Source organism: Thunnus thynnus, chromosome 2 (genome assembly GCF_963924715.1).
Source record: "Thunnus thynnus chromosome 2, fThuThy2.1, whole genome shotgun sequence".
Classification (NCBI taxonomy): domain Eukaryota; kingdom Metazoa; phylum Chordata; class Actinopteri; order Scombriformes; family Scombridae; genus Thunnus; species Thunnus thynnus.
Window position 1 is genome coordinate 16,838,356 of NC_089518.1, and position 26,198 is coordinate 16,864,553.

The following is a 26,198-nucleotide window of genomic DNA, read 5'->3' on the forward strand; positions in this document are numbered from 1 at the left end:
TCCTCTCTCTCTCCCATAGCTTTGTTCAGCCTGCCCTGCTGACTGGCTCACCAGTGGAAGAGAGGCGAGGAGGGGAACACAGCGCTAAACCCTCTGTACTCCACCGGCGGAAGGCTGCAGAGCCAAGAGGGATTGTATGTATGAGTAAAGACATGTCTCGGATTGGTTTTACCCTCATTCAGCTGGTTTAATGAGACCAAACTGATGCAGTTTGTTCTGATGTTGCAGCCAAGCCCCCTCCCATTCTGTCAGAGTTGGTATGGTCTAGTCTAGTCTCAGTTGGTGGGGAGGTGGGGTGTGTTATAAGAGGGTGATCAGAATAACCGGCTACAGTGGGAGACAAAGTGAAATCAATTTAAAGTAATCACCTGCAAGAGGAGTTTATTAGCTTGTGCTTCATTTTCATTTTCAAGCACCAGATGAAATGAAACCGTTCAATTTGGCTCTCTGGTGTAGATCCAATTTTATTGCTGTGTGTACATCACCACTAATACTTAGTGAGGCTTTGTAAATTCAGCACTGATTTGACTTGTCATGTTTGCTTTGTAGTGCCAATAATGCCTCTTCCTGAACTGTAGCATCTCCAGCGGCACCCTCATTCACGCACATCAAACATTAATGACCAGCACTCTACTCTTACTGCCACATCCAACTCATCCATCACCTCACTTCTCTACCTCTGTTCCGATTCAACCTGGACTGCCTTGACATGAAAAGGTAATAATCCATCATTGAAATGGGAGCGGATAAGTCTGGTGTGGAATTCCGCACCATGGTGCAGTGTGGAGAGAGAAGAAACACAAAGAAAACATCAGGTGTGGAGACTGGTGCTCATGTCGCTGTAAGCATGTGTGTGTGTGTGTGTGTGTTTTGGCAGCCTTCAGGGTGCTTTGTCTTCATCCTGTTGGTGCAGCTGTGACAGACTCATCTGACCAACAGACTTTTTCAGTCAGCTGGAATCAATAAAGTGAAGCAGAGTGAGTCTAATCACTTCTATTGCTGCAGAACTGTGGGAGACAATCAGATCTTATGAAAATTGATCAACTGTTACAACTGCATGTCGTCAATAAAACCCAAACAGACTCTGTACAGTGTCTTTGTTAGGGTTTAATGAATCCCTCCAATCTCAACAGACTTCATCCAGTAAACATTTATCACAAATATTGGCAGGCAAGAACTCGGAGGCAGTTGACACATGATAATAATATACATTTAAATAATACAAAATATACATAAATCATTCACTCACACGTCCACACATGCATACTGAACACAGACATGCAAACTTACACAGGGATTTCAGAGAGACAAGACTGACTGGATGTTATGTTGGCTCCCTGATCACACAGAAGTCGGTTACTGTTTGATGGTCCCATTAAGGCAGGTCTTCCTGAAAAAGCCTGGGATAACCATTTGTTTTGGCTATGAGATCAGATTCACATTAATAGCTACAGCACTCTGGAGAGGAATCTGCCAGAACAACAGCCAAGTTAAGATCAGATGTGAAAAGATGATACTTTAACACATCATGCAATATTACAGAATTAACTGTATGACTAGCAAATCGCTCTGGCTTACTTGAGATGCAAGTTTACAAATCATATGGGGACATCAGCATATAAGGGAATGCAAAAAAACTACAAGCTGGAGGTATCTCCATACTGTTATTCTCTCAATCTTAGGGGCAACTTGTCTACTGGAGAGGGTCGATGATACAGACGTAGCTCATCTCTAAAAGTGGAAACTGGTTAGAAATTTAGTTTGAGGAACTACGGGGAAGTTACAGAATAAACCATCAGGATCTAAAATCTAACAAATGACAAATCATATCTGTATAATGTTATCTCCTGACAAGTTTTATACATATACATAATATGAATTATATTTCTGTGTACCAAATATTAAAATACATATAAGCTGCAGACTATATCTGTCTGACTGTATGTGTCTCCTAAAAACCCAACAAAAGCAGAGAGAACTATATGCTGTGACAGCTTGGTCCCCTAGTTTACACACAAAACTGGAAAGTTAGCGCAGCAGTCAACAGTACAAACTGGATGATATGTAGATGTGACAATAGAAAATAAACTTGATATTGATTAGCGCTACAGAGCTGGAAAAACAATGTGCACTCATCCTGTAATTTCTGCAAGTGACCACAGTCTGTCTTCAGTGTTGCGTTGCAGTTGACATTGATTAAGTTGGATTTTCACTGCATTTCTATCTAATTTAATTTAATTTGGAACACACCTAATCTAACAGAGTTTTAGCACCTGCTAAAGGGGCTCAGAGGAAGCCCGGTTTTGGAGGTTTTGGAAACTGCTGAATTGTATAAACACATTTTGAATACAAAAAAAAAAGAAAAAAACACAGAACAACTTAAATATGCCACATATAATTTACATTTATAGAATTATATACCAACAAACTATGACAAAAAAGAAAAAAGACGATGTTCACGTCTGTCTCTTTCACATTTACAACAACACTTTTGGCCTGAGTGTTTAATTAATGTCTGTCACTACACAATGTTCACAGTGAAAACAGACCCAGTGTACAGCTCAGGGGCGACAGCTGATGGAGAAGTAGATCTAAATGTGCTATGGTCATTGGTCCATGAGAAAATAGTGGCGCTGCCACACAATTACAAACACACACACTCTCTCTGCTGTAAACTCACATACACTCTCATACTCTCAAAGCTGTCGTATGACAAGGGAGTTGTTCGTTTCGGCTGGCTACCACAGATGGGTCTCTCGGATCTCAGAGATGATGTTATTGGCTTTTTTAAGCGCCTGAGAAAGAAAAAAAGAGAGATAGTTAAAGCACTGGCCTTAGAATAAGAGATAAAAGAAAAAAGAGGAAGGACTTGCTGTTCTTAATTCTAAGAACCTATTCAGAGAACAAAAGCGTCAGCCAATTTTACCTCAAGCATTTGAGCAACCTCGGTCCGCTGCTGTGCCGTGTCCTGTGACTCAATGAGCAGCTCCTGCAGCAGTGGCTGTTTGTAAAGCTGACCCACCAGCTCACTCTGCAGATGCTCTTTCACAAAGTTCACCAGGAAGTGCATCACTGTCTTGGGCACACTGCGGACACACAGCCCAAAAAACAAAGTCAGATAATTAGCATCAATAACGCCAACTGAGCTCGACAATAGAAATAGCAGCTCTGGATGTGTTCCAGTCGGACCTGTCCTGGATGCTTTTGCGGACAATGAGGAAGTAGCACTTGATGAGGCGCTGGATGACCTCACAGTCCCTCTGCTCCTTCACACTCAGCTTGCGGGATACGGGCACCGCCTGGCAGAGAAGCCCAACGTGAAAAGTTGATAGTCTACAATGAATTCACTGCTAAGTGTTTCGTCTCACTGCTAATCCCACCACTCACTGTGTCAAGAAGGTTAATGGCCTGACTTCTGCCGGGGCTGCCAAAGCCTGCAGCCGGAGCTTTCTCTTCCGCAACCTTCTCATTCTTCCAGCGCTTCCCTCCATCAAGGGCCTCTGTCTGACAGCGAGAAACCAGAAGAAGTCAGAGGGTCAAAGCAATTTTGGCTGAGCTTGGTATTCCACTAAAATATTTTGAAAGGGACTATGTAGGGATGTGAAACATAACGGTTAAGGCTTTGCAGAGTACATCTGCTGTTTATCCTGACAGAATAAATGATAAATGAGAGTACCTGCTGTAGGGGACAAATAACTACCTGCTGATTGTTGACAGATGCTGAGACCTGCGCTGCATCTGTGAAGTCTGGATGTTTTGTGTTGATGTAGGCCAGCTCTATTGCTACTAAATTGTGCACCTGAAAAAGGGAACACAAAGGGGAAAGTACCTCAGATGATTAATACTACTTGGATATTGGTTATTATAATTAGTATGAAAGATCATCTCTGCTAAACTGTGGATTACCATTTCATTGGTAATCGGCAAGCGTTTCCGCAGTAATCCAGTCACAACTTCCACAATGGAATCGTGCAGTTTGGGGAATCGCAGAAGCTCCTTGCAAACACAAAAGACACACTTTTTAACCTGCTGACAAAAAAAATGCTACTCTGATTTAGGAAGCTAAGGAGGTGTAAAAAGCATCACTATCTCTTGGCTTACCTGCGTGCTGAAGGAGGAGCAGTGCTGAATGATCCTCTGTAGTTCTTCATGGACGAGCTCTACACAGCGTAGACTGGGCTCCTCCAGCCGTTTAATTTGCCGCTTCACCAGCAACTCAAAGGACACCTCGGGCACAAAAAGTGCTGGCCGAGGACCCTGCAGGGCAAATGAGACACACACACACACACACACACACGCACACACCAGATCTATTATTTACCTGCTCTCCCTCTAAATGAGAGAACTTGACTAGAATTCAAATTACATGAGCAGAAATCAGGAGAAGCTTACCGTTGCATTGCGGATGGCAGTGAGGATATCGAGCTCAGTGAGTCCCCCGAGGGGGTCGATGGACTGCAAAGTGCGGCCAAAGGTCTCATGGAATATGTAACACATCCTAGCACCCCCACAGCTGCAAGAGAGATGGATTCAGCTAGACACTGGCGCTGTTTCTCAGTGCTGTGTGTCAGCACACTTAATCGCTTCAAAATTAAATTCAGTCAACCAAAAAAAAAAAGGTCAATATTTTCTCCCCACATATTTATATGGACTAATTGCTTGTGGTAAGAGAGCTGTGGAAATGATGGTGCCAACTTAAGATGCTGATATCATTTCAATGTACAAATACATTACCCCAAGGTCGTTACTCTAATGACATACTGTACACTGTACACCCAGGTTAAGTAAATGCTGAGGTCTGCAACAAGGAGGGCTAAATTAAACATAGTAACAATGTGGAAAATGAGAGACAATTCACTAAATCAAAGTTTATGGTCATCATAAAAGCATTTGTTATGCAATGAAGATCCCTCTTCTGTGGAGAGGTCAGACTCACAGCTCTGTGGTTTGAATGTGCCTGGCCGTTCCTTCTATGGTGTTGCAGTAATCACTGGCAAACTTAGTGACGATCTGCAGCAAGGTGGCGCTTTGGTCCTCTACTGGCTGGCCATAGCTGTTGAGCCGTGCCTGGTACTGGGCGCTTAGCACAGTCACACGGGTTTTGAGGTCTGGCAGGCAGTCCCGGATGTGGTGCATGAGCAGTCTGCTGAGAGTTTTGGCCAGATAGTGTGAGCCGGCGCGGGAGGCGAGCGAGGGGTAGTGGCGCTGCAGGAAGGCCTGCTCATCCCTCATAGAGTCCTCAAGGCTCTTCTGGGTATTGATGTCATGCTGGCTCCTGAGAGGATCACCAATTAAAGGAGAGAGAGGGAGTGTAGTCAGACAATCAGGGTAACAAGGACATTTATAATATGTCAACTTGCTGAATACTGAAGCAAAAAACATTATTTACTGAAAATGTAAGAAAACAAGGCTTTAATCTCCAAACCTAAGAAGTAGGTTTACTATTATTACGAACCTGTTAACCACCCCAATAATCCCGAGCCTGACTGGAATGACTCGACCCAGGAGGACCTCCAGAGCATCGGTCCCTGCATCCATCAGATCCAGCTTACTGATCACCAGCAGTGTTCTTCGACCTGACAGACATATAAACACAGCATGAGAACAAAGGACAGTGGACAGTCTTCCATATTTCTCTTTTCATTCTTTATACTGAGGCAAACAGGAGAAAAACTTACAGTAGGACATGATAGGAGACAAACAGAAAACAGGTCCCTGATGGGACAGGATTTGAGGCCAGCAGGGGAACATTTGGGCCTGGATACAGATATCCTCACTACTACACAATCACTGTGCACATTAGGGAGTTTCAGGCCATACTGCCAACTTCCCAGACAATTACCACAGGCGGATTCTCATTATCTATCAATCTATTCTTCAAAGTGCACCGTGATAGCAACATTAAATTTATGAGCAACTGTTAAGTGTCAGGATGCTGTCAGCACTTCAAGACCGGCAGGTCTAATTGCCTGCAATGACTTGTGTGCCTCATGCAATATTCCTGCACATTTAATCATTTAAAAAGTATTTCTACTTGAAACATCTTACGTAATAAGCACCAATGGAGAAGAAAGAAAATTAAAATGAAATCTGATAGAGAAGAAGCGCCCGTGTGCAAAATTTCCTACCATCTGGATCAACCTCACGAGCCAATTTCAGTGCATCAGAAGTGGCCAAGTCAGAGTTGGCAGGGGACACCGCTAGGATGAGGGAGTTTGGATTGGAGATGAAGGACAAGATCATCTCTTGCACTTGAGACTCGATGTCCTCTGGCTGGTCTCCAACAGGAACCTGAGGCAACAACAATGAGCAGCCGTAGTTACTGTAAGCACAGTGCTGCTGTGACTCTGTGATGACTGCAAATACGCAGCAGTGCAATCAGCATCAATCACCATCTAGTGTGGCTACATTTGTACGCATGACACAAAATCAAATGGTTGAGTTTACCTTAGTAATGCCAGGCAAATCAACCAGTGTGAGATTAAGGACTTTGGGGGAGAAAATCTTTAAATAGATGGGCTCAGGACTGATTCCCTGGAGGATATGAAAAGGAAAAAAAAAAGAATCCAGTTAAAAAGAGAGCTAAACTCAAGGCATCACTACATTTACATAAATGCTTTTTCTCCTCACCTTGTTGTCACCTGAACTGCGTTCAGTCTCTGCTTCAATTTCTCGGCGAATTTCTGCAAAATCTGTGAAGATCTTTAAAATAGATGAGAGAATGATGCATGATGAAAAGCTTCACGCTACAGGATAAAGGCAGCCAGCACATCATTTGAATCCCTGAGATAAACGTACCTGGTTTTTGCAGTGCAGGAATGTACCCCATTCTTCAGCTTTGACACCTTCACAAACACATAAAAGTGAGTCATTTAACAGAAATGCCTCTAAAATGTAGAATGCAGATAAAATGAAGGTTTAGGGGAGAGATAATGAAAATCGAAAAGAATATGAATACAAATGGACTTTCATGCTAGACAGATGACAAATATCTGAGAGAGTTCACAAAAGAAATGACGAGGCTAAACAAAGACAAGTCCATGCAGACCAAATATACAGAGACCTGGGTAGCTGTTTTGGGCATTTTGTTTTACCGCATTTCCTGAAAAAGTGTTGAAGAAGAAGAAGAAGAGGAAGAAACACTGCATGTTAGCAAAGAGAAATCAAGGCTCTACAAGGACTATCTAGCAGTTCAGACAGTGAGAGAAGGTGCCATGGCAGAGTGCTAGTCACACATTAACAAGCAGACTCCATGCCTAGACAGAAATAGCAAACCTGCTGTCCTGCTGACATAATCATAATGTACATAAAACCCTGATTGTGTGTTTACAATTAATCATATTTAGAAATAACAGATATATTTTTATGTACCATTCTCGATCTTCAGTCTCTCCTGCAAAGGGGCAACATTAACAAGCTGCAACACCAGGGGTCGTCTTGTGACTATTCCTGATCCCCGAGGCAAGAAATCCCGCCCAACCAGGCTCTCCAGCACAGAGCTCTTTCCACTGCTCTGTAGTGGCACATAATGAAGGCAATTCAGCAACATTTCTAGCACTATTAGTTATGTGCAAAGTTTGTCATATGAGTATTCTGTGCATTATGAAGTATAAACATGCTTATACTTGTAATGAAGCTTCTCATTTTTTTTCAATGCTGACCTGAGATCCAACCACAACTATCTGCGGCAGCTGGATGATCTCTGCCCCCACTGTGAGAAAGACCTCCTGCAGCCGGTTGATGGTGGGGATCAGATTCTCCATCCTTCCACTAGACTGGACACACTTACTAAACAGGCAAAATAGAATTAACATACATTAATACAAAGAGAGGATTTTGAATATGATGAACAGCAAAATAACTCGTTACATTAAATCATAGAACAATGACTGTCTTTGTCATTTGCACAGCTCTACTACAAATACTTTCAGATATATACTACCACATATATAGTGTAAGGTTTTTACTATTTTTTAATATATTACTATATTGTGCCTTACTATGTGTATATACTGTGTCAATTTTTATGCCATGTATGTCCCTATGCCCCCCGCTTTCGTTGCATATGTGCCGGCTGCACAATGTGTGATGACAATAAAACTGAATTGAATTACAACATATTGGGAGTAGTTCATTCTCAAAAGACCCTGGAATAATCAAGTTGTAGTTGGCAACAAGAAAACAACGTGCAGAATATGATGTTGCATTTCTACAGTAGAGAAGGACAGTGTTGCCTTTCCTGAGGGAAAGTGGTCCTGATGAGAGAGAGAGGACTGTTAACGCCCCGGCAGGACTCACACCAACAACACTGTGCTGAATACTAACAGATTATGACACGAAAATAGACCATTTTTGTGTCAATCATGTCACTGACTTAATGTCTAACTGGCATGGGAAAATTTTTTAGCAGCGGCTCAAGCCGAGAGGCTCGCTATTAACAGCAGCTGGCTAAAGCTAGTTGGTAAAAAAGCAGGAAGTGGAAGAGATGTAGCTTTGTGCTAACACTAGGAAGCTAAGCCGCAGGAACAACCGAAAGCTCCATTCTGACCGTACCGATGTTCAACGAAAAATATCCCTCCTTATTAAACGTATATGTCCTTCATACTTCGTAGAAAACAGGGAACACGTCTATATATCCGCATTTAACCCCGACAGTTATCGAATATTAGCACCAAGAGATGAGCGTCAGTTTACCACCGGGGTGGTACCTCCGACAACCCGATTGGTCGGAAAATACGAATCATGAGCGTTTCTGTCAGCTGATTGGTTGACGCGTAACGGCCCCGCCCCGTTACGTTCCACTACACCATGGATGTATTTTAACCATAGACTGTTTAGCCCAACATCATATTTCTACCTGACCACCTCTACTTTTTATAAGAATAAGAAATACTTTATTAATCCCGCGGGAAATGTGTCACAACAGTACCGTCCAGCATACATCACACACAATAACAGAATAAAATCAAATAGTTAAATAGTAAAACAGAAAAAGTTATTATACATTGTGCAGTCATTATTTTTGTAATATCTAACAAAATGAGAGTAGTGAAATGGATAAAGTTATCCGTTGTACAATGACTATATACATAGTATGTAATCGAATTATTTTAAAAATTATTAATAATTATTAGAATTACTATTATACGGTGTGCAATGTGCAATAGAAACTTATTAGTATACACTGTGCAGAACAATTATACAGTGCAATTCTTAACCAGTTATGAGTTATTTGTGAGAAGAGAGAAAGCAAAGGGTGGAAAGCGTCAGATATAAAATAGCAAAAAGTAAAGGAAGGAGAAAAAAAAAGTATCAACAAAACAACACAACAACAAACTTTAAAATTGAGTATTTTTTTTCTGTGTTTTAATGTCTGTATATATATAAACATGATATTTACAAATCATACAATGACCATCAGTTAGTTACGGGATAAAACATGTATTACTTTCTTACGGATGGATAACAGAAAAAAACACCTATCCAACACAGACATCACTAATAAATACCCTCCAGTACAAGGTTAGTGTCCCCTGGGAGTTTGTAGCAGCCAGAGATCATGTGAAACCAACAGCATAAATGGATTCCTTTGTATTCAAATCATGTGTGATCAGGTCTTGTGTCATTACTGCAACATCAATGACAAGGACCGATTCAAAGTGGCTAAGTTTTCTTATCCAAGTCCTCGGGTCGTGGATAAGAAAGCCCTATTGCTGAAGCAATCAACAGTCAGTGTTATCCGTGTTCATTCAGCCATTGATTAGGCACACACATGGGGCTCAGCAAGAAAATTGATACTGCATTTTCCATGCCTCACACTCTAAACACTGTATGCATCTCCAAGCACTGAGCACCTCTCCAAAAACAATCACAGTAAGCTGGGCATTCTTAGTCCATGTATGAGGTGTCCATGCCTTCGCCATCGGGGTGAAGCAGTCTTCCGGCCAAGCGCTCAATGTCATCTAGACTAAGTTGTCGAAGTGAACGTTCATAATCCTTAAAGAAAAAGAAAACGTGGAGAAGCAGCAGGTTAAATATATTCTACTGAATCCATTTTATTGTAACCATGTCATGTGTGGATGAATATTGCTCTATTTAAATAAAAGCATAGACAGGATAGTAAGGATAACCCTCTTAAATTTCTCAACTTTTCTTCTTTTACAAATAGTTTGTTCTCAGAAGGACCTCAAGACCAGGTTGATCCAACACCTCTTACCTAAATATCATAGTCTAGAGCCAGAGACCAAACTAACATCCTTCATCAAAGATTTACAAGTTTACCACCAAGAAGTAGCTTTGATATTGTAAATAACAGCAATAAACTGGGACAATTTTCCTAACTGAGTTCAATAGTTGTGAGGTTTAAACATATCGATTTAACTTCTATTTTTAGGGTCTATAATAATAATAATAATAATAATAATAATAATAATAATAATGATTTACCCCACTTTTTTGCCTTTATAATATATAATCATATATACTCAAGAGTGAATGTAATTTGGATTTTTTGTCACTCAAACAAAAAAAGTTTAATGCCAAAGTGAAAACAAATCAATACAATTTGACATAAATGAGGTACATTCAGTGATTATAGGAACCAAACTGGACTTTATGTTTATGGCTTTCATCATTTTCACCTTCCAGTGTTTTTTTTACACTGGTCTAAACCACAAAAGTAACTGGTACATATGATATGATTACACAATATTTTCTCATTTTATGACTGGAAGAGGATTCAAAGGATAAACTTGGTTTTTCCTCCACATTTTTGGGCATTTGCATTTCTTGGCAATATTTGGAGGAGCCTTTGAAACGGAACAGGCCTTGTCAGTTTGGTATGATATAATCACACTAAAAATGCAGACTTCCGAGGATCCAGCCTCAGCTCACCAACACATGGAAACTATCCAGTAACGTCTGAGATGGCAATTCGCACAACTCTCCACTACTTGGACACTGGAAAACACAGTGTGCAGTCCTGATCCACTTGAGATATCTCAGCTTGGTGTGAGGATCATTTCTCAAAACAAATATGCACTCTTTAGACACAAATTAGTTTTGACAGTTCATTGAGCGTACAATAAATAATCATTGAATGAAAAATAAATAAATAAAGCTGATTTTATGACCACAACTACCTGTAGGATATGCACTAAATGTAGAATAAACCCCATCAAAGGATAAAGATTTGGTCAGTCAAGTTAATCAATATTTTACTTTGTTTCATATATGAAATGTGATACAATTTATAATATATCAAACATTTGTTAATGAAATCAATCAATGACATTTAATGTTTTCTTTATTTAATTTAAATTCAATTTCATTTGTAATTTAATTTCATTATTTTTATGTTTCTACTTTCATTTCTTTTTTTTGTCTAATCCAATCTAGTTCTTTTTCAAACTCTTATATATTGATGATTATGTAATTTCACATTCACTGACACAGACAAGTCACCTGTCTCACTATGTCTCTGTGGACATAGTGAGTAACTTAATTCAGCAGCATGATGTAACCATGACAACCCTGCTCCCACTCTTAGTTTAGGAGTTTTACCAGTTCCTTTATAAAAGTTGCTCTCTGCAGTTTTGTAAATAGCTCTTAAGAGGAAACTGTTTGAGAGGAACTTTTAGTACCATTTAGCAGGACTCCTTGTGATAAGATAAGACACTTTTACAGCCCCAGATGTCCGCTGAAAAGAAAATATTAGAAATGTATCTTTAACCCACAACCCCTACTGGTAGCAAAACATTAAATTATGCAATTCAAAATATCGAGATGTTAAAACAGATGAGCAACAATTTGATTGCTTTGATCTTAGATTACAATACCTGGCAGCAAATACGTTGCATTAATATACCTTAATAAGCTGTTCGTGGACTTTTGCTGCATCTGCAGGACTGAAGTGCCGAGCAAGGATAGTGGACACTGTCTGCCACACTCCTCCCTGTGTGCCGCTGCTGCTGCTGGCACCCGTCCCTGACGCTCCAGTCCTCTCTCCCACTGGACGGATTACCAGATTCAATTTAGCCTCAGGCCCAATGGAGTAATCACTCAGTCTGTGTTCATCTGAGGAAAGCAATATAGTATTCAATCATCAAAAATTTAAACGTTTGAATTAGAGCCCAACCGATACAGGGTTTTTGAGGCCGATATCAATATTGATAGAGAGTTTAAAATATCTGACAATGATATATTTGCTGATATTCATTTTCTTTACACTTTCTTCTTTTTTTCTATAACTGCGACCAATAAATGTACTGGGCAGGATATGTTAGTTGAAAAACAAACTCCTCTCTGGCTGACTTTTGAATGGTGACACTGTTTCAGAACATATTTACGGCTAACATATATACTAATACGATACATCTGCGATGAGTTAACATCAGCCAGTATATCAGTCGGGCTCTAGTATGAATCACGAAGAAAATATGTTGGTGGATCAAGCAATTACAGTTCTGCACAAAGGTTATGAGACAACTGTTAGCACATTTACCTGCAAGCGCTTTGCCTTTATAGAGCAACCGCTGCTGATTAGCTGGTATGTTGAGACGTTCGGACACAAGTTCCTTCACTGTGGAGACCTTTTCATCTTCAGTCACCTGAAAGATCAACAGTGTGATGATGAAGCTGCGCAACGTGATGAAAATATTTAAGCAAACTTCAGAAGGGCAGAGCCAGTCTGAAATCCGTCCATTGCATAAACTTTACATAAAATGTAATGAATGTGGACTGAATGGCCTCGTTAGTATATACTTCCTATACAAAACACAGTGACTGGGCCTGTAGTAGTAATATTTATCCTGTAAGCACTGCAAATATAGACAATAATGAGCATGTTAGTATGGGCGGGTACTTTTTTTTACTTTCAGAGCAGAGCTAGGAGAAATATGGCATGGCCTTGATGACACTTTATTGTGACAGGGTTTAGAGTCACTTGTCTTTCGCAGAATACAAAATTTACTTCCCCAATTGACATAAATAACATCAAATGCCGTCACTGCCTGTGCTAGGCATCGATATTGTTCTTCTTTTCCATCAACTACACACAAAACCCCAGAATAATGCAGTGAACAATACGTGAACATTTAAAAAACAGTGCTCCCTATGCTCACACGATATGCCGATGAAGTTCATACGCTCCTTTAATCACAACGCTGAAGTTAGCTTCTGATTCAAGGTTAAGGGAATAGTTAAAGGACCAGTGGGAAGGATTAAGTGGCATCTAGAGGTGAGGTTGCAGATTGCAACCAACTGACTACCCCTCTCCTTCACCCCCCATCCCCCGAAAACTATCTAGAGCCAGTGTTTGGTTTGTCCATTCTAGGCTACTGTAGAAGATGTAAAGGGTTCATTCTAAGGTAAGAAAAACACAACAATTCTTATTTTCAGGTGTTTATACATTAATAAAAACAGAATTATAAATATTATATTCCATTTCTGCCAAGTCCGTTCCACTAGATGCCACTAAATTCTACACATTGCAACTTTAAGGGAAACATAAATAATGATGTTCAGGGGCCGATTCTCTATTTTTGGCACCACTTACACTTATGAAAGTGAGAGTGTTAGACATCATAGCAAAAGTCTTAATGCTGTTTAAACCCACTTTCAGATTTGTAAAACCTTTATTTTGCTGGTGAAAACAGAAATAAGGGCAATTTCACTGCTCCCCCCATCCAGATCAAAAACCACTGAATCTGAAACTGTGTCTCTCGAGTATTTTTGTTCATCTAGTCAAGATTTGACAGGTCTAAGTATAGTGGGTTTTTTTTAAAAAAAAAAAAAACATTTCTGGTTGGAGAAATATCAGTGAAATCGCTCTTTTTTTTAAAAAAAAATTTCATGAGCTAAATGAAGATTTGACAAATCTGAAAGTGGGTTTAAACAGCATTAACTTTAACTTTCCTCCCCAACCCGAATCGGAAGCTAACTTCTGCATCGTCACGTGTCTTTGAACACACATGTGTGAGCCCCAGTTTGTGCCTCATACAACGTTATCATTAGAAAACACCAGGCACAGACTGGGGTTTACATATGTGTGTACAAACACACATGACGATGCAGAAGTTAGCTTCCATCACAGACTGCTGAAAGCAGGATAAGTAACGCTGGTAACTTGTGAAGAAGGAAGTTATACCGCAGCACTGGCCTAGTCTAACCCTTTGTCCTAAGATGCTGCCTTTTGGCGTGTTAACAAAACCTACAGTCTTTTTCTTCCTACATGAACTCAGTTATACACAACGAAAGCGGTAACGTAAAGAAGGATGGTAACGGATGGCAGTTTTTTATGGCTGCGGCAAGCAAGCTAGCTACATTAACGTCAATTATAACTGGTGTTTAAAACGCTACTGTAGAACTATTCAGTTTGTGCCACATTTTATTAAATCTTTAAATTCAGACATTATTTCTGCTCGGCGTGGGAAAGACAGAACAACCACTACCTGCTAATAAACTAGCTAGCGTAAAGGCTAAGTATCTGCTGCTGCGGGCTAACTTAAGCCTGCGTTACTTAACTTACATGTACGCTGCATTCTTTTCCTTGGAGCGGCTTCACGGTGAGGATCATTTTCGATGATACTCTGAATTAAACACGAACACACAACGATACGTTCACAGGTTAAGTAATAAAAACCTCCCACACTTTGCTAGCTCGGGACACCCAATGGGCTTCTTCTCCGGGCAGCTGCGGGCTGCTGCTGTTGCTGCTGCGGCTCTCAGGTGAGCCGAGCGCCGCTTACTGGCGGGAGTGTGTTATGGCTGAGGATCATTTCACTCGAAAATGACAGAAAGTTATTTTATTATTCTATTATTCTACTCTGGATACTCAGACCATAATTAAATATTAAAACAAAAAAGGGAGATGATTTAAAGGCTTGCTGGACATTGGAATCTAAAGATCATGCGATTACCATTTTATTATTTATAATTAACCTATTATCATCATTATACTAATTCATTTTGTTTTATTTTTATGAAGAAATTGATCTGAGGCTGCCAGTGAACAAGCTATAGGCTTGACTCTTAACTAATTACAATAATCATTAGGTCATCAGCCAGTGTGACTAATCATCCCAACTAATTTTAAAACGCTTTAATGTAAAAACCCCACAATATATTGGCTTTAGACCAATTGAAAACACTACAATTGTTGTCCCAACACCATCAAAGCATCACTTGCTGTTATAGGCCAATGCGTTTCTATTAACATCACTTGACAGTGTTATGGTAACTGAGAAATAATTATATTCAAAAAGTCAGAATTTATCAGGAAAAGCCACAGGTGCCACATGGAAGGAGAGTAAAACCTCTGATTAATGCACACAGCCAGCCTTTAATCTCTGCCTTATATACTAGACATCTCGGCTGCAAAATGATTAATGTTCACCACTCAACTTACTATTCCCAAGCCTCTGAAATACCCCAAAGACCCTCTGACCCAATTGGGATCCAGTCCATGCATTTCTCATTACAGCCACCACTGTCTTGGTCATGTGATTGCCTGCTGTCTGTGCCCAGCCCCGGCCAGCCCCGAGCAAGAGAGGAGCATCCTCTCCTTCACTTGGGTGGGTATAAAGGAGATCTGCACCTTGCATGCCGCCAAACAGGGACAAACCTATTGAGGACAAATGAGAAAGACGCTGCATATATATCTATATTCTGTGGTAAGTGATCTTTGTATGTGACGTGAAATACAGCACGGCGTTATATTTTGCAGGACAGAGCATGCATCTGTGTTTACAAACAGTCTGTTACAGACCTAACACACCGCTGTAAGATTTTACCAACTCATTCATTATAATCAGGTTATTATAGCGCGTCTGCGAACCGAAATATAAAAAGAGAGATCCATATTTTCCTCCTGCAGGGACTCAAAGTGTGTGTGACTCAATAGTTTATATGTTGTTTTTATCTCCGTGGTATTACTCTAACACTTATGCATTCTGGATGGTCCTCTATTTTTTCTCGTGTTTCTGCTAAGTGTCCTTGAATTTAATAGTTTTTCTTCCATTAAGTTGAGGGAGAGAAAGAGCAATAGACAAATACGAGGACTGCATACTGAAAACTTACTGTGTCAGTAATGCGTTTGTACATGCATGCCACCTATGTCATAAACCATACTGCAAGCTCATCGATCAAAGAAAGGAGTGTTCTTTTATTGCATGAAACTGTCTCATAGGATTAGCTTTGAGCATGTTTCTCCTTACTCAGCCCTCCGAAAAGGTTGCCGTAAAATATGTGTCATTAATACAGCATACTCTCCTATGTATGCTAATTAGATGAGTCCAAGTAGAAGTCATAATCACTTATTGATTCCCCCTATTATATTATTAATATGAGTAATATTAATACACGTAATCTCAGGAGGGGATGCAGATGAATGACAGAATAGACTGTTAAACTTTGAGTCAACTGAGATGTGGATTGTAGCTGCAACTCAATATCAGAAAGTAATCCCTAATATTTTCTACGTTCAATGTGTGTGAACCCACTGTGTATGGTTGTGTGTGCAAACAGTAACAGATACCACCTGGTGTTTGGAGGTAATGGGTACGCTTCGGGACCTCCAATTTGCCCTGCAACTAAAGATTGAGGAGCTTCGCCAGAGGGACACACTAATAGATGAGTTAGAGCTGGAGTTGGATACCAAGGATGAACTGATTCGGAGACTGCAGGAAGAACTGGATCGCTACAGAGCCACTGTCTCCCTCACAGGTCCCTCTGCAGTTGGTGGTGGTACAGAACATGCTGGTTTTACATTATATGTCGTATTTTAAAGCATCAACAGGTAGTGTGGTGGGAAAAAAATTTCAGATAGGCCAGTGACTCTTCAGATTCTCCACAACATATAATTATTCAAAAATAGTTAAAATACCCAAAAAGTAAAAAACAAATTCAAGCAATCAAGAAATACACTGAAACAGGCAGAGTTCAGTGTAATTGTAGATTTACTGTGTATTCAGCAAGATACAAGCAAATCAGAGGCTGGTTCATGAAGCAGACACTCAAAAACCAAATGAAAAAGCATTGTCTTATATATTATAGTCTCAAAGGCACCTCCTATTCTTCAAATTCTGGGGACTTTCCATCATCCGATTATATGTTGGCTTCCCATGGACCAACAAATTTTGGGGATTTTCCATCCCACTCCTCACTACCATATCATGCATCACGTTTGCAAACACGTTATCTTCTTCTTCTTGTTTTCTTACCAAGCTTACTCCCTTACCATGTCAGTCACTTTTTGTTGTTTTTCCCCAGTTGTCTGGTCCTGTGCTGGCAGTTCAACCTACCACATCTTGTTGTTTCCCTCAGACATCAAAGGCTTTTTCTGGCACTTGTACCCACGACTCCTACAACATTGGTCCAAACATCTGATGATGATGTTCACACTCTACATTGTACATGAGTCCTCACTTCATGATCTGTGGCATCTTCTTTACAATTTATTATAGCACACACACACACACACACACACACACACACACACATTAATACACATTATTATGATTAACTGCAGCACACATATACTATGTTGATCACAGAAAAAAGACACTACAGTAGCAGTAGAGCTCTAAACCCGGCTTACTGTGTCCCCCCCCATAGCTTGCTCCGCTCAAGGTGAGGACAACCAGAGAGCCAAAAGGGAGACCGTCATTTCTGAGCCCTTCACTCTGGACCCGGTGACTCTTGCCATGGTTTTCCACCGGAGCTGTGACAAAAGCCAGGAGTAAGAGCACACATGCCCTCAGCTCCTACCTGCTCTTACTGAGAAATGTGTCTCTCAAATGTTCAAGTGCTTTCTGCAATTCTTGAATGAAGTGTCACAGGCTACCGTGACACTTCATTCAAGACTTCTTAATATTTTGCCCTTAAATGTTACATCAGTATCCTGCCTTCATGCCATCAGGTCTCGGAAGCTGATTCAGGCAGCGTTTCTGAAGAATGACTTGTTGAAAAACCTCGATGAAGGAGAAATCAGAGCCATCATCGCCTGTATGTATTCCACCACCATCCATCAAGGCTGTTATGTCATTCAGGAGGGGACCAACGGGGCTCAGGCTTATGTTGTGGAAGGTAAATCATTTTGTTCTCACAACCGCTAACATAAATCATGCTTGAGGATATTTATTAACATTTACTCGAGATGACAACTGCTAAAAGAACAGTCAGATGGAATAATTCTTTTTTGTATTATATTTATATATCAGCTGTCTTACTGCTGGCTCACAGTTCAAGCATATAGCAATCTGACACTGCTCTCAGACACGTGTGATGTAAGAGTAGCATGTTTGAGCAAGAAAAGAAGATGCACTCGGGGGAATAACGAGCGACCCACATTGATGTTTGTGTTGAAATGTCAACTTGATACAAGAGGGAGGAGAAAAGCGGTTCTCTGCCTTGCCCCGGTCTACAGGGTTCATCAGTGCTTGATTGTCCTCAGGAATCTTGGCTGCGTTTGTAATGTGACAGCTAATAGAGAGAGGCTGCTCCCTATTTTTCTCCTGTCATACTAACCAGTGAGAGGTGGTGGCCTTGTTCGGTGCAGGGATGATTGCATATCTGCTGGTCGTACAGTATATATCAGACAGCTGGAAGGCCTCCTTACAAATACAAAAACACATTTAGAAAAGCACAATTTACATTCACACGTGCATAGTAGAGTTCTACATATTATGATCGTGCATGTCTTCACTGAGTGTGTGTTTACTGCAGAAGGGAGGCTGGAAATGACAAAAGACGGACTGAAGGTGCTCACAGTTGAACCAGAAGACATGTTTGGAGAGGTGGCACTCCTCTACAACTGCACCTATACCTACTCTGTCGCAGGTATCAAAGCATTGTGTCAGCTTTTTGGTTTTGTAATTTCATGCTGATATGGAAATACATGTGGGGTTTCGCTGTGATTAATTTTGATTTGTTGGGGATATAAATAATTCTTGTTTAAGAGAATATCACAAGCAGATTTCTGGCTTTCTTGGTCTTAGACAGAAGACATCAGTTGAATTTGAAATCAAAGACCTTTGGAGACAACACCACAGCTTCAAATATTTTTTTTTTCTCAGTGATGTGGGGAGTTTTAAACATTTTCTGCTTTCCTGCCATCTTACTGTCACATCTCCTCTCTGCACTCCTACATGCAGTAACGTCTTTGTTCGTGGATATTGAATTTTCACAGTTATGTACAAGTAACATTTTCAGAAACAGTTTGTAGTCGGTGCTCTTTCTTGTAGTTATATTATGACCTACACATATATGCTGTAAGAATTTGTGATATTCCCCAGAAAATGGAAAGCCTGCTTTTATTTCCACCCAGCATCTGATGGCAGAATCTAGTGGGAAAACTTTCTCAGCCATCTCTACATGACCTGGTTTCACAAATAAATAGGCTGTGGAAATGGCTAGGATGGGTTTAAATGGAAAAATCTGTTTTTTGCCTTGTTTGGTCCCTAAGCATCTTATTCTCTTTTTATACTGCTTTCTTTATCTTGTGACCACCAGTCAGCTTTTCCAATTTACTGTTCCACACTATATGTCTGCTCTGGTAACAATGCTCCACTTGTGTCGGCAGTCTGGTGTCCTTTGTTCGATGTCCATTTCTGTCAGCCCTTCCCTTGGATCTCTTCAGGGTCCTCTTCCTCCTGACCTGAAATTACTTTTTTTTCATTTTTGCCATCTGAGACCAACAATAAGGATATTGCTTGTGTGGTCTCCTTTGACAGTGATAAAGGTGCAGGTGAAAACAGGGCTTCATCATTAGGTCATGGAAGTGCATAGAATGTACTGCAGGAAATGTCAGAAAATCCTCCTTTGTGGATAAGGTTTTATTTGCTAAAAATATCCTGCACGGCTTTCGCTCGCAAATAAAAAGCAATGGCCATGAATTATGTGTCTCATGGAGGATAAGTAAAAAAGCAGATGAAGTATATCCAAATGCTGCAGTTGAGATATCAGGACTACTCCTCATTATCAGATGGTGGATGTAATTAGACCATTTAGAGGACATCCACTTCCGTTTGCAGGAAGCTTCAGTGAACTAATCAATATGTCATTATTAATTCACAACACCCTCTTTCAAGCTCTGTTATAAGGAAGAGTGTAATAATAAGTAAGGAAATCAGATTAGATTTATATTAAAAGTCCTCCTCTGTAAGAAAAAGAAGTACTCATGTTGCAGGCTTCCTGCTCTTCACACTGTAGCACATTCTGTCCTCTAATATCAAACCTTGCTCTGTATTGTATACACACATTCATCACAGAGTTCACACGTCTTTGAGAGCCATTTGAATACTGCAGCACCACTGACACAGCCTTTCTTTTCATCTGCAGCACAAACGGACAGCAAGCTGTGGGTTATTGACCGCAAGAGTTACCAGACCATACTTACGCAGAGCGGTCTCAACAGCCTTTCTTATTCAATGGAGCTGCTTAGCAGGTGAACATGATACCGATACACTTGATTTGACACAAAAAAAAAGGCCCAGTAACCTGCTTTGTATTCTAGCTCCTTCAACACAACATCACCAGGGCCATGTTGTTTGTCAGTCACCACACTGCTGCGTAAAGGTCTTAAGTACTTTTCTGTGTGGTTTCACTATCGCACGATGTCAACACTCCCATGATATGTTTCTAAATATGCCACCCAAGACCGGTGGAAAGATTAAATGAAACTCTTTTCAAACCTGTCCTTGTGGATAGCATCTTATCATGCCTTCCTGTGTGTCTGCAGCGTTCCCTGTCTGCAGTCGTTGCCAGAGGATGTCATCATGAAAATGTCTGATCTCCTGGAAGAGGTACAGATTAAGCACTTAAAATCAGAAGCACTATGTTGTGTAACCATCACTCGTTCATCAAACAAAATCCAACCAATAGATTATGTGTACAGACAGAGGTAAACAATCGTGGGTACACACGGTGCTGTGATAGAATCAGAATTAATCCCTCACTGCTACCAGCCTTCGTCTTTGTTTCTGTAAGAGAGCTGGTTCTCTCATCAAATAATTTTCCACTGTTTTCTCCTATCAATGTCATTCGTGCTCCACAGACACACTACACTGAAGGTGACTACATCATTCGACAAGGAGCTATGGGAGACACCTTTTATATCATTAGCAAAGGCCAGGTAAAGTTTTATATTGTCTGCCTGCTGCACAGATGAAACGAGGCTTTCAGAGAAAAGGGTTTAGAATGTGTGAGGACGAAATGTCAGCGCAGGGTTTTGAAATTGCTTTATGACGGTGATAATTGACTTTGGCACTCTCTTTTTGATTCGCCAGGTTAAAGTGACAGAAAAGAAGCCAGGCCATGAAGAGCTTTCTAAGCTTTCTGAGAGACAGTGGTTTGGAGAAAAAGCTCTGTGGGGGTAAGAAGGAAATAATGCACTTTTAGAAGAAGCACTAAAGGAAATTATGAAAACAGTACAGGATGGTGAAAAGTGTCATTTATGCCTGCATGATATATTGATTTTCTTTATTTGTTTTTATGTTGCGTGCTTTGTATTGATCTGTTTTGATAAGATTTCCTCATCTTGTTTTCCTCTCTGTCTCTAGAGAGGATGTTCGGGCTGTGAATGTGATTGCTGCCGGTGAAGTTACATGTTTGTTAATAGACAGAGAGTAAGTCAATAAATTGAGTTAATAAAGTTCTCTGCAGAGGCAAGGCGTCTGCTTCTGCTGCTTTACTCCAAATTGAAAATAAATTGATGTCCTTATCCAGTCATTTGTAGGATGTTCATTGTCAGGAAATATATTTCTGTCCTCCAGGACCTTCAAAGATATCATCAGTGGGTTGGTATTTGACAGTGGTAATGAGGTTCTGCAAAACACTGAATCCAAAGTCGAGTAAGGAGCATTATAATACTGTTTTGTATTAACAATTACATGTTATTTGTACCCATAGAAACTACAAGCTCACCCCTCTTTTCCTTGTGAGCAGGTCAGACAAGGATGCTGCACTCCTCTCATCTTCCACCTTAAGTGATTTCCAGATTATTTGCACTCTGGGAGTTGGGGAGTTGGGTCACGTAGACTTGGTGAGGGTTGATCTTATAGCAGCTCACACACAATGACACAAATCCCCTGCACTGCTGCCCGTCTCGAGATTCCATGTGTCTGTAATGTAACATATTGATTTTCACCTCTGTCAGGTGCAGCTAAAGAGCAATGTCAAGTGTCTCTCTGCCATGAGGGTCCTTAAGAAGAAGCTGATTCTCAACAACGGTCAACGAGAGCACATACTGAGAGAGCAACGCATCCTAATGGAGGCTCATTGTCCGTTCATAGTCAGGTGTCTGTTCTTAAACAGCTTCTAATTAGGATTGTTTTGGTTACGTATTCAGTTTAATCATTTTAAAAAGTATCTTTCAGGTGTCTGGTAGCCAAGTGATTAAGAAGCATACCATAAAAAGTCTGTGTTTCAACTCCTGCCAGGGAACCATGTTGCCTCCCTCTCTCCCCCTGTGCTTCTGTATCTTTACCATCTCAATCAAATGAAAGCAATAAAATCTTTAACATGTTGCTCTACTTTTTTTTTTTAACCGCAGGCTACACAAAACCTTTAGAGATGCAGAGTGCCTCTACATGTTGACAGAGGCTTGTCTTTGTGGTGATCTTTGCAGTCTACTTGGAGATAAGTAAGTATTTTTGGACTAAAGGAAATTAAGACTTAAGGCACTTTTTGTCATCATACTGATAAAATATTTATTGTGCTACCACTGTGTTTTTTCCCCAAGCTTTCAACACAATGCAATTTTAACACTGATCGTCTGCAGCACACATTCAAATCAACACTCTGCATACTGTTATAGAGGCTGTTTGGACGAATGCAGCACCAGGTTCTACACTGCTTGTGTTGTTGAGGCCCTGAGCTTTCTTCACTATCGAGGTGTCGTCTATAGAGACGTCAAGCCTGAAAACGTTGTCCTGGACGAGCATGGTTACGCCAAACTGGTAGTACAACTTGCATTCACATTTTGATTATGAAATGTTAATCCTTTAAATTTTAACAACAGATATCTGCCTTTTTGTTAGATTGGCTTCAGGTGTGCAAAGAAGATTGAAGTGGGTAAGAAAACTTGGACGTTCTGTGGTACTCCAGGCTATATGGCCCCTGAAATCATCCTGAACAAAGGCCACAATATATCCGCAGACCTCTGGTCACTGGGTGTTTTTGTGTTTGAACTTCTGAGCGGCGAGTAGGTTTTACAGTTTTGTTCAGCAATTAATTTCTTCAGTCATGGATAGAAATGATAGTTATTGGCAGATGTTTTTGTCTCCAGACTTCCATTCAGTGGCTTTGACCCAATGAAGATTCTCACTGCGACCATTCGTGGCATCGATCAGATTGACTTCCCAAAAACCATCAGCAAAAGTGCCTCCAGCCTCATAAAGAAACTGTGCAGGTGTTGTAAATATGACCCACTAGAGCAGATCATTATGCTGTGCAGCCGTGAATTATAATGTGAAAGCTGATGACAGTTTTCAGCTTATTTTATAGCGCTTTTTCAGATCAACACAGCTTGTGCTTGAGGAATATGCAGTATCACCTCTCGGCCAACAGAATCTGATTATTAATTCATAGTTTACTTATTTGTGTGTTCTCTTTCACTCTCCATCGCCAAGGAGCAATCCCTCGGAGAGATTGGGCAGTCAGAGAAACGGGGCCAAGAACATTCAGAAGCACAAGTAAGATGACAGATTTATTACACTGGAGGAAAGCTCTGAGGTCTGTGCTTGGAAACATGGTTTTATAGGTTGTGATGCTCTGTTTTTATCCAGATGGTTCGAAGGATTCAACTGGGAAGGGCTTTGTAAAGGAACTTTAAGCCCACCACTCATTCTCAAAGTAAAACACACTTACTATTCATTGCAATGAGTAGACCTTTCTTTGTTGTGTACACTAATAGGCTGTGACTGTGTTGCCTTATTATTATTTTTCCTGTTCTTTTGTCTTTAAGGTTAAACATCTTTTGGACAGCAGTACATACAGTCATTATACTGGAGACTCAGCTGAGCCGTGCACAGACTGGGATGATTTCTGAAGGATGAGCTGTGAATTGGAGCAAAAACTATATAACAATGTTTTTTCTCTTAAAGGTTTAGTCGTCATAAATAATTCACTGCCGCCAGTCTTACTGTCATCAAGAATTAATTATATTTTCAGAAAAAACGTATTTTCCACAATATCAGTAATTGCAGATATTGTTTGATAAACGTACCATGCTGCCTGTGAGCTGAGACTGTTTTTGATTGCAAAACCCTAAACTATAGATTTATATTTAAAAAAAAGAGTTCAGTAATGTCACTGCAGTTGAATGAAACTACTCAATAAACAAATAGACTTCATCTCACTGTCTTTGATTTCCTCTGAAATGTTACATTCTCACTACTAGTTTCACTTTTGATTGTATGGTTCTTCTGTAATAATTGATGTGTCCCCAAAATGTATGACGACAATTAAGTGACGTCAGAGTTGGCTCAGTCTGGGAAAAGCTTAAAGCCTCAGAAAGTTAGAAAGATTAATACAGGAAGTTGTTTGATTTTGACTTGAAAATAAAGTAAGGTGACTGAAAAAAAAAGAAAGTTGATGCCAAAATGTGTAGTGAAACGTGTCATTGTCATAAAGAAGGGGATAATAGATTATTGTGATGGTATCCTGATGAGAAGATGCTTTAGTGACACCCCTGATTTCCATAGAATTTTCAATTTTATCTATTCTAAACAAGGCTTTGACTGAACTGGTCTCTCTGCCAGTTTGTGTCATCAATCTGTCAAACTTGCTTTTTTCCTTTTTTGATATTGAATGTTGGCAGAGTGGAGTAAAAATAATCAATTTAAATAATATTTTAACTTATCTGTCAGGCTATTATTATCCTCTAATAATTGTCAAACTTGAGTGTGTCCAGCGCTTGCATTCACCTGGCTTTTATCTTGAAATGTGTGACCAGTGTTACACTGTATTTGGTGACCCATCAGATTCTGTGACCTGCAGTATTGGAAGAAGTACTCAGAGCCTTTAATTAAAGGACCAGTGTGTAGAATTTAGTGTTATCAAGTAGAACAGACTTGGCAGAAATGGAATATAATATTCATAAGTATGCCTTAATTAGCATTTAATCACCTGAAAATAAGAATCGTGTTTTTGTTACCTTAGAATGAGCCCTTTATATCTACATAGGGAGCAGGTTCTCTTCTACAGAGCCTGCCATGTTGCACCGCCATGTTTCTACAGTAGCCCAGAACAGACAAACCAAACACTGGCTCTAGAGAGGATCTTTCGCGTTATTCGCAAGTTTCTACACACCTGGAAGCGAGTAGGTCTATCTGCAGACTCACAGTATCTACACGACACACTACACTTTACTACACGACACACCCACTTTACTACACGACACACCCACTTTACTACACGACACACCCACTTGGTTAGGTTCAGGCATGAGCAGTGAAATGGTTAAGGTTAGGGGTGCAGTAAAGTGGGCGTGTTATGTAGTAAAGGGGGTGTGTTGTGTAGGTCTGCGCGACTGAAGACGAAGACAGACCCTTCTCCTTGAAAGGGGAGGGGTCGGGGGGGGGGGGGGGGGGGGGGGTCGGGGGGTATTCAGATGGTTGGAGTCTTCAACCTCACCGCTAGATGCCACTAAATCCAACACACTGGTCCTCTAAGTCAGTAGTCGTCAAAGTGGGGTCCAGGGACCCCAAGGGGTCCTTGAGAAGGTTCCAGGGGGTTCCCAGCAAAAAGGGGAATAATTTATTTTCACAATAATTCCATCCATAAGTAACACAATGACAGAATGTATAATTATTTTGGTCATGGGTCTCATACACTGTCTGTAAGAAAAAACATCTAAAAGCAAAAATCTTATCAGATGGGGGTCCGTGGTCTAATTTGTGTCAATTTAGGTCCTTGACGTGAAAAAGTTTGAGAACTACTGCTTTAAATAAAAGTATCAATACCACAATGTAAAAATACTTTTAAAATCCTGCATTTAAAATCCAACTTAAGTAAAAGTACAGAAGTATTAGTGGCTAAATTTACTTAAAGTACTAAAGTACTAATTTTGCATTTTCTGGAAAAGTAGTACTTTTTGGGATTTTAAATGCAGGATGTTTTACTGGTAATGAAGCATTTTTACATCGTGGTATTGATACTTTTACTTAAGTAAAGGATCTGAATACTTCTTCCAGCACTGC

At 40.3% G+C, this 26,198-nt stretch overlaps 3 protein-coding genes across 11 annotated transcripts; 1 reads left to right on the forward strand and 2 right to left on the reverse strand.

Annotated features, from left to right (window-relative positions):
* Window positions 1-1,087: 1,087 nt before the first annotated feature.
* On the reverse strand, window positions 1,088-8,730 carry si:dkey-32e23.4 (dynamin-1-like protein). 2 transcript variants are annotated; one of them, XM_067606906.1, is made up of 18 exons: window positions 8,554-8,730; window positions 7,662-7,788; window positions 7,372-7,513; window positions 7,064-7,102; window positions 6,799-6,845; window positions 6,631-6,702; window positions 6,448-6,534; window positions 6,129-6,291; window positions 5,456-5,576; window positions 4,937-5,275; window positions 4,393-4,513; window positions 4,102-4,257; window positions 3,907-3,996; window positions 3,701-3,799; window positions 3,388-3,504; window positions 3,190-3,299; window positions 2,927-3,086; window positions 1,088-2,795 (listed from the first exon to the last, which is right to left on the reverse strand). In XM_067606906.1, exons 2-18 carry the CDS (start codon window positions 7,761-7,763, stop codon window positions 2,739-2,741), a joined length of 2,022 nt encoding a protein of 673 aa, XP_067463007.1. In that variant the 5' UTR covers window positions 7,764-7,788; window positions 8,554-8,730; the 3' UTR covers window positions 1,088-2,738. The 2 variants fall into 2 exon arrangements, with proteins under 2 accessions (XP_067463007.1, XP_067463013.1); XM_067606912.1 differs by lacking the exon at window positions 7,064-7,102.
* A 607-nt stretch (window positions 8,731-9,337) lies between these two features.
* On the reverse strand, window positions 9,338-14,703 carry ubl4a (ubiquitin like 4A). Its single transcript, XM_067606927.1, has 4 exons — window positions 14,528-14,703; window positions 12,503-12,608; window positions 11,867-12,075; window positions 9,338-9,996 (listed from the first exon to the last, which is right to left on the reverse strand). The coding sequence occupies exons 1-4, from the start codon at window positions 14,573-14,575 to the stop codon at window positions 9,889-9,891; spliced, it is 471 nt and encodes a 156-aa protein (XP_067463028.1). The 5' UTR covers window positions 14,576-14,703; the 3' UTR covers window positions 9,338-9,888.
* prkg1l (protein kinase cGMP-dependent 1, like) lies at window positions 13,310-24,350 on the forward strand. Of its 8 annotated transcripts, none has more exons than XM_067606884.1 (21): window positions 13,310-13,367; window positions 15,482-15,671; window positions 16,525-16,743; window positions 17,614-17,737; window positions 17,918-18,084; window positions 18,724-18,837; window positions 20,338-20,443; window positions 20,738-20,801; window positions 21,053-21,130; window positions 21,285-21,370; window positions 21,558-21,623; window positions 21,771-21,848; window positions 21,943-22,039; window positions 22,154-22,293; window positions 22,550-22,639; window positions 22,814-22,955; window positions 23,037-23,200; window positions 23,285-23,407; window positions 23,628-23,690; window positions 23,784-23,850; window positions 23,963-24,350. In XM_067606884.1, exons 3-21 carry the CDS (start codon window positions 16,554-16,556, stop codon window positions 24,044-24,046), a joined length of 2,043 nt encoding a protein of 680 aa, XP_067462985.1. In that variant the 5' UTR covers window positions 13,310-13,367; window positions 15,482-15,671; window positions 16,525-16,553; the 3' UTR covers window positions 24,047-24,350. The 8 variants fall into 8 exon arrangements, with proteins under 8 accessions (XP_067462985.1, XP_067462978.1, XP_067462938.1 ...); XM_067606877.1 differs by lacking the exon at window positions 13,310-13,367 and adding an exon at window positions 14,609-14,727; XM_067606837.1 differs by lacking the exon at window positions 13,310-13,367 and having other exon boundaries at window positions 14,737-15,671.
* The last annotated feature ends 1,848 nt before the right edge of the window (window positions 24,351-26,198 follow it).

Bases quoted from the DNA above. Each gene is read 5' to 3' on its own strand.
- si:dkey-32e23.4 (XM_067606906.1), bottom strand. From the start codon at position 7,763: ATGGAGAATCTGATCCCCACCATCAACCGGCTGCAGGAGGTCTTTCTC. The intron at 6,535-6,630 runs GTGAGGAGAAAA...CATATCCTCCAG, and splicing joins GCAGTTCAGGTGACAACAAG to GGAATCAGTCCTGAGCCCAT. The intron at 3,997-4,101 runs GTAAGCCAAGAG...TGTGTTTGCAAG, and splicing joins GCTCCTCCTTCAGCACGCAG to GAGCTTCTGCGATTCCCCAA.
- prkg1l (XM_067606837.1), top strand. From the start codon at position 15,380: ATGATTAATGTTCACCACTCAACTTACTATTCCCAAGCCTCTGAAATA. The intron at 21,624-21,770 runs GTAAGTCAATAA...TCTGTCCTCCAG, and splicing joins TGTTTGTTAATAGACAGAGA to GACCTTCAAAGATATCATCA. The intron at 23,851-23,962 runs GTAAAACACACT...TTTGTCTTTAAG, and splicing joins GCCCACCACTCATTCTCAAA to GTTAAACATCTTTTGGACAG.
- ubl4a (XM_067606927.1), bottom strand. From the start codon at position 14,575: ATGATCCTCACCGTGAAGCCGCTCCAAGGAAAAGAATGCAGCGTACAT. The intron at 12,609-14,527 runs GTAAGTTAAGTA...TTGATCTTTCAG, and splicing joins GAAAAGAATGCAGCGTACAT to GTGACTGAAGATGAAAAGGT. The intron at 12,076-12,502 runs GTAAATGTGCTA...TGCTTTCCTCAG, and splicing joins TAAAGGCAAAGCGCTTGCAG to ATGAACACAGACTGAGTGAT.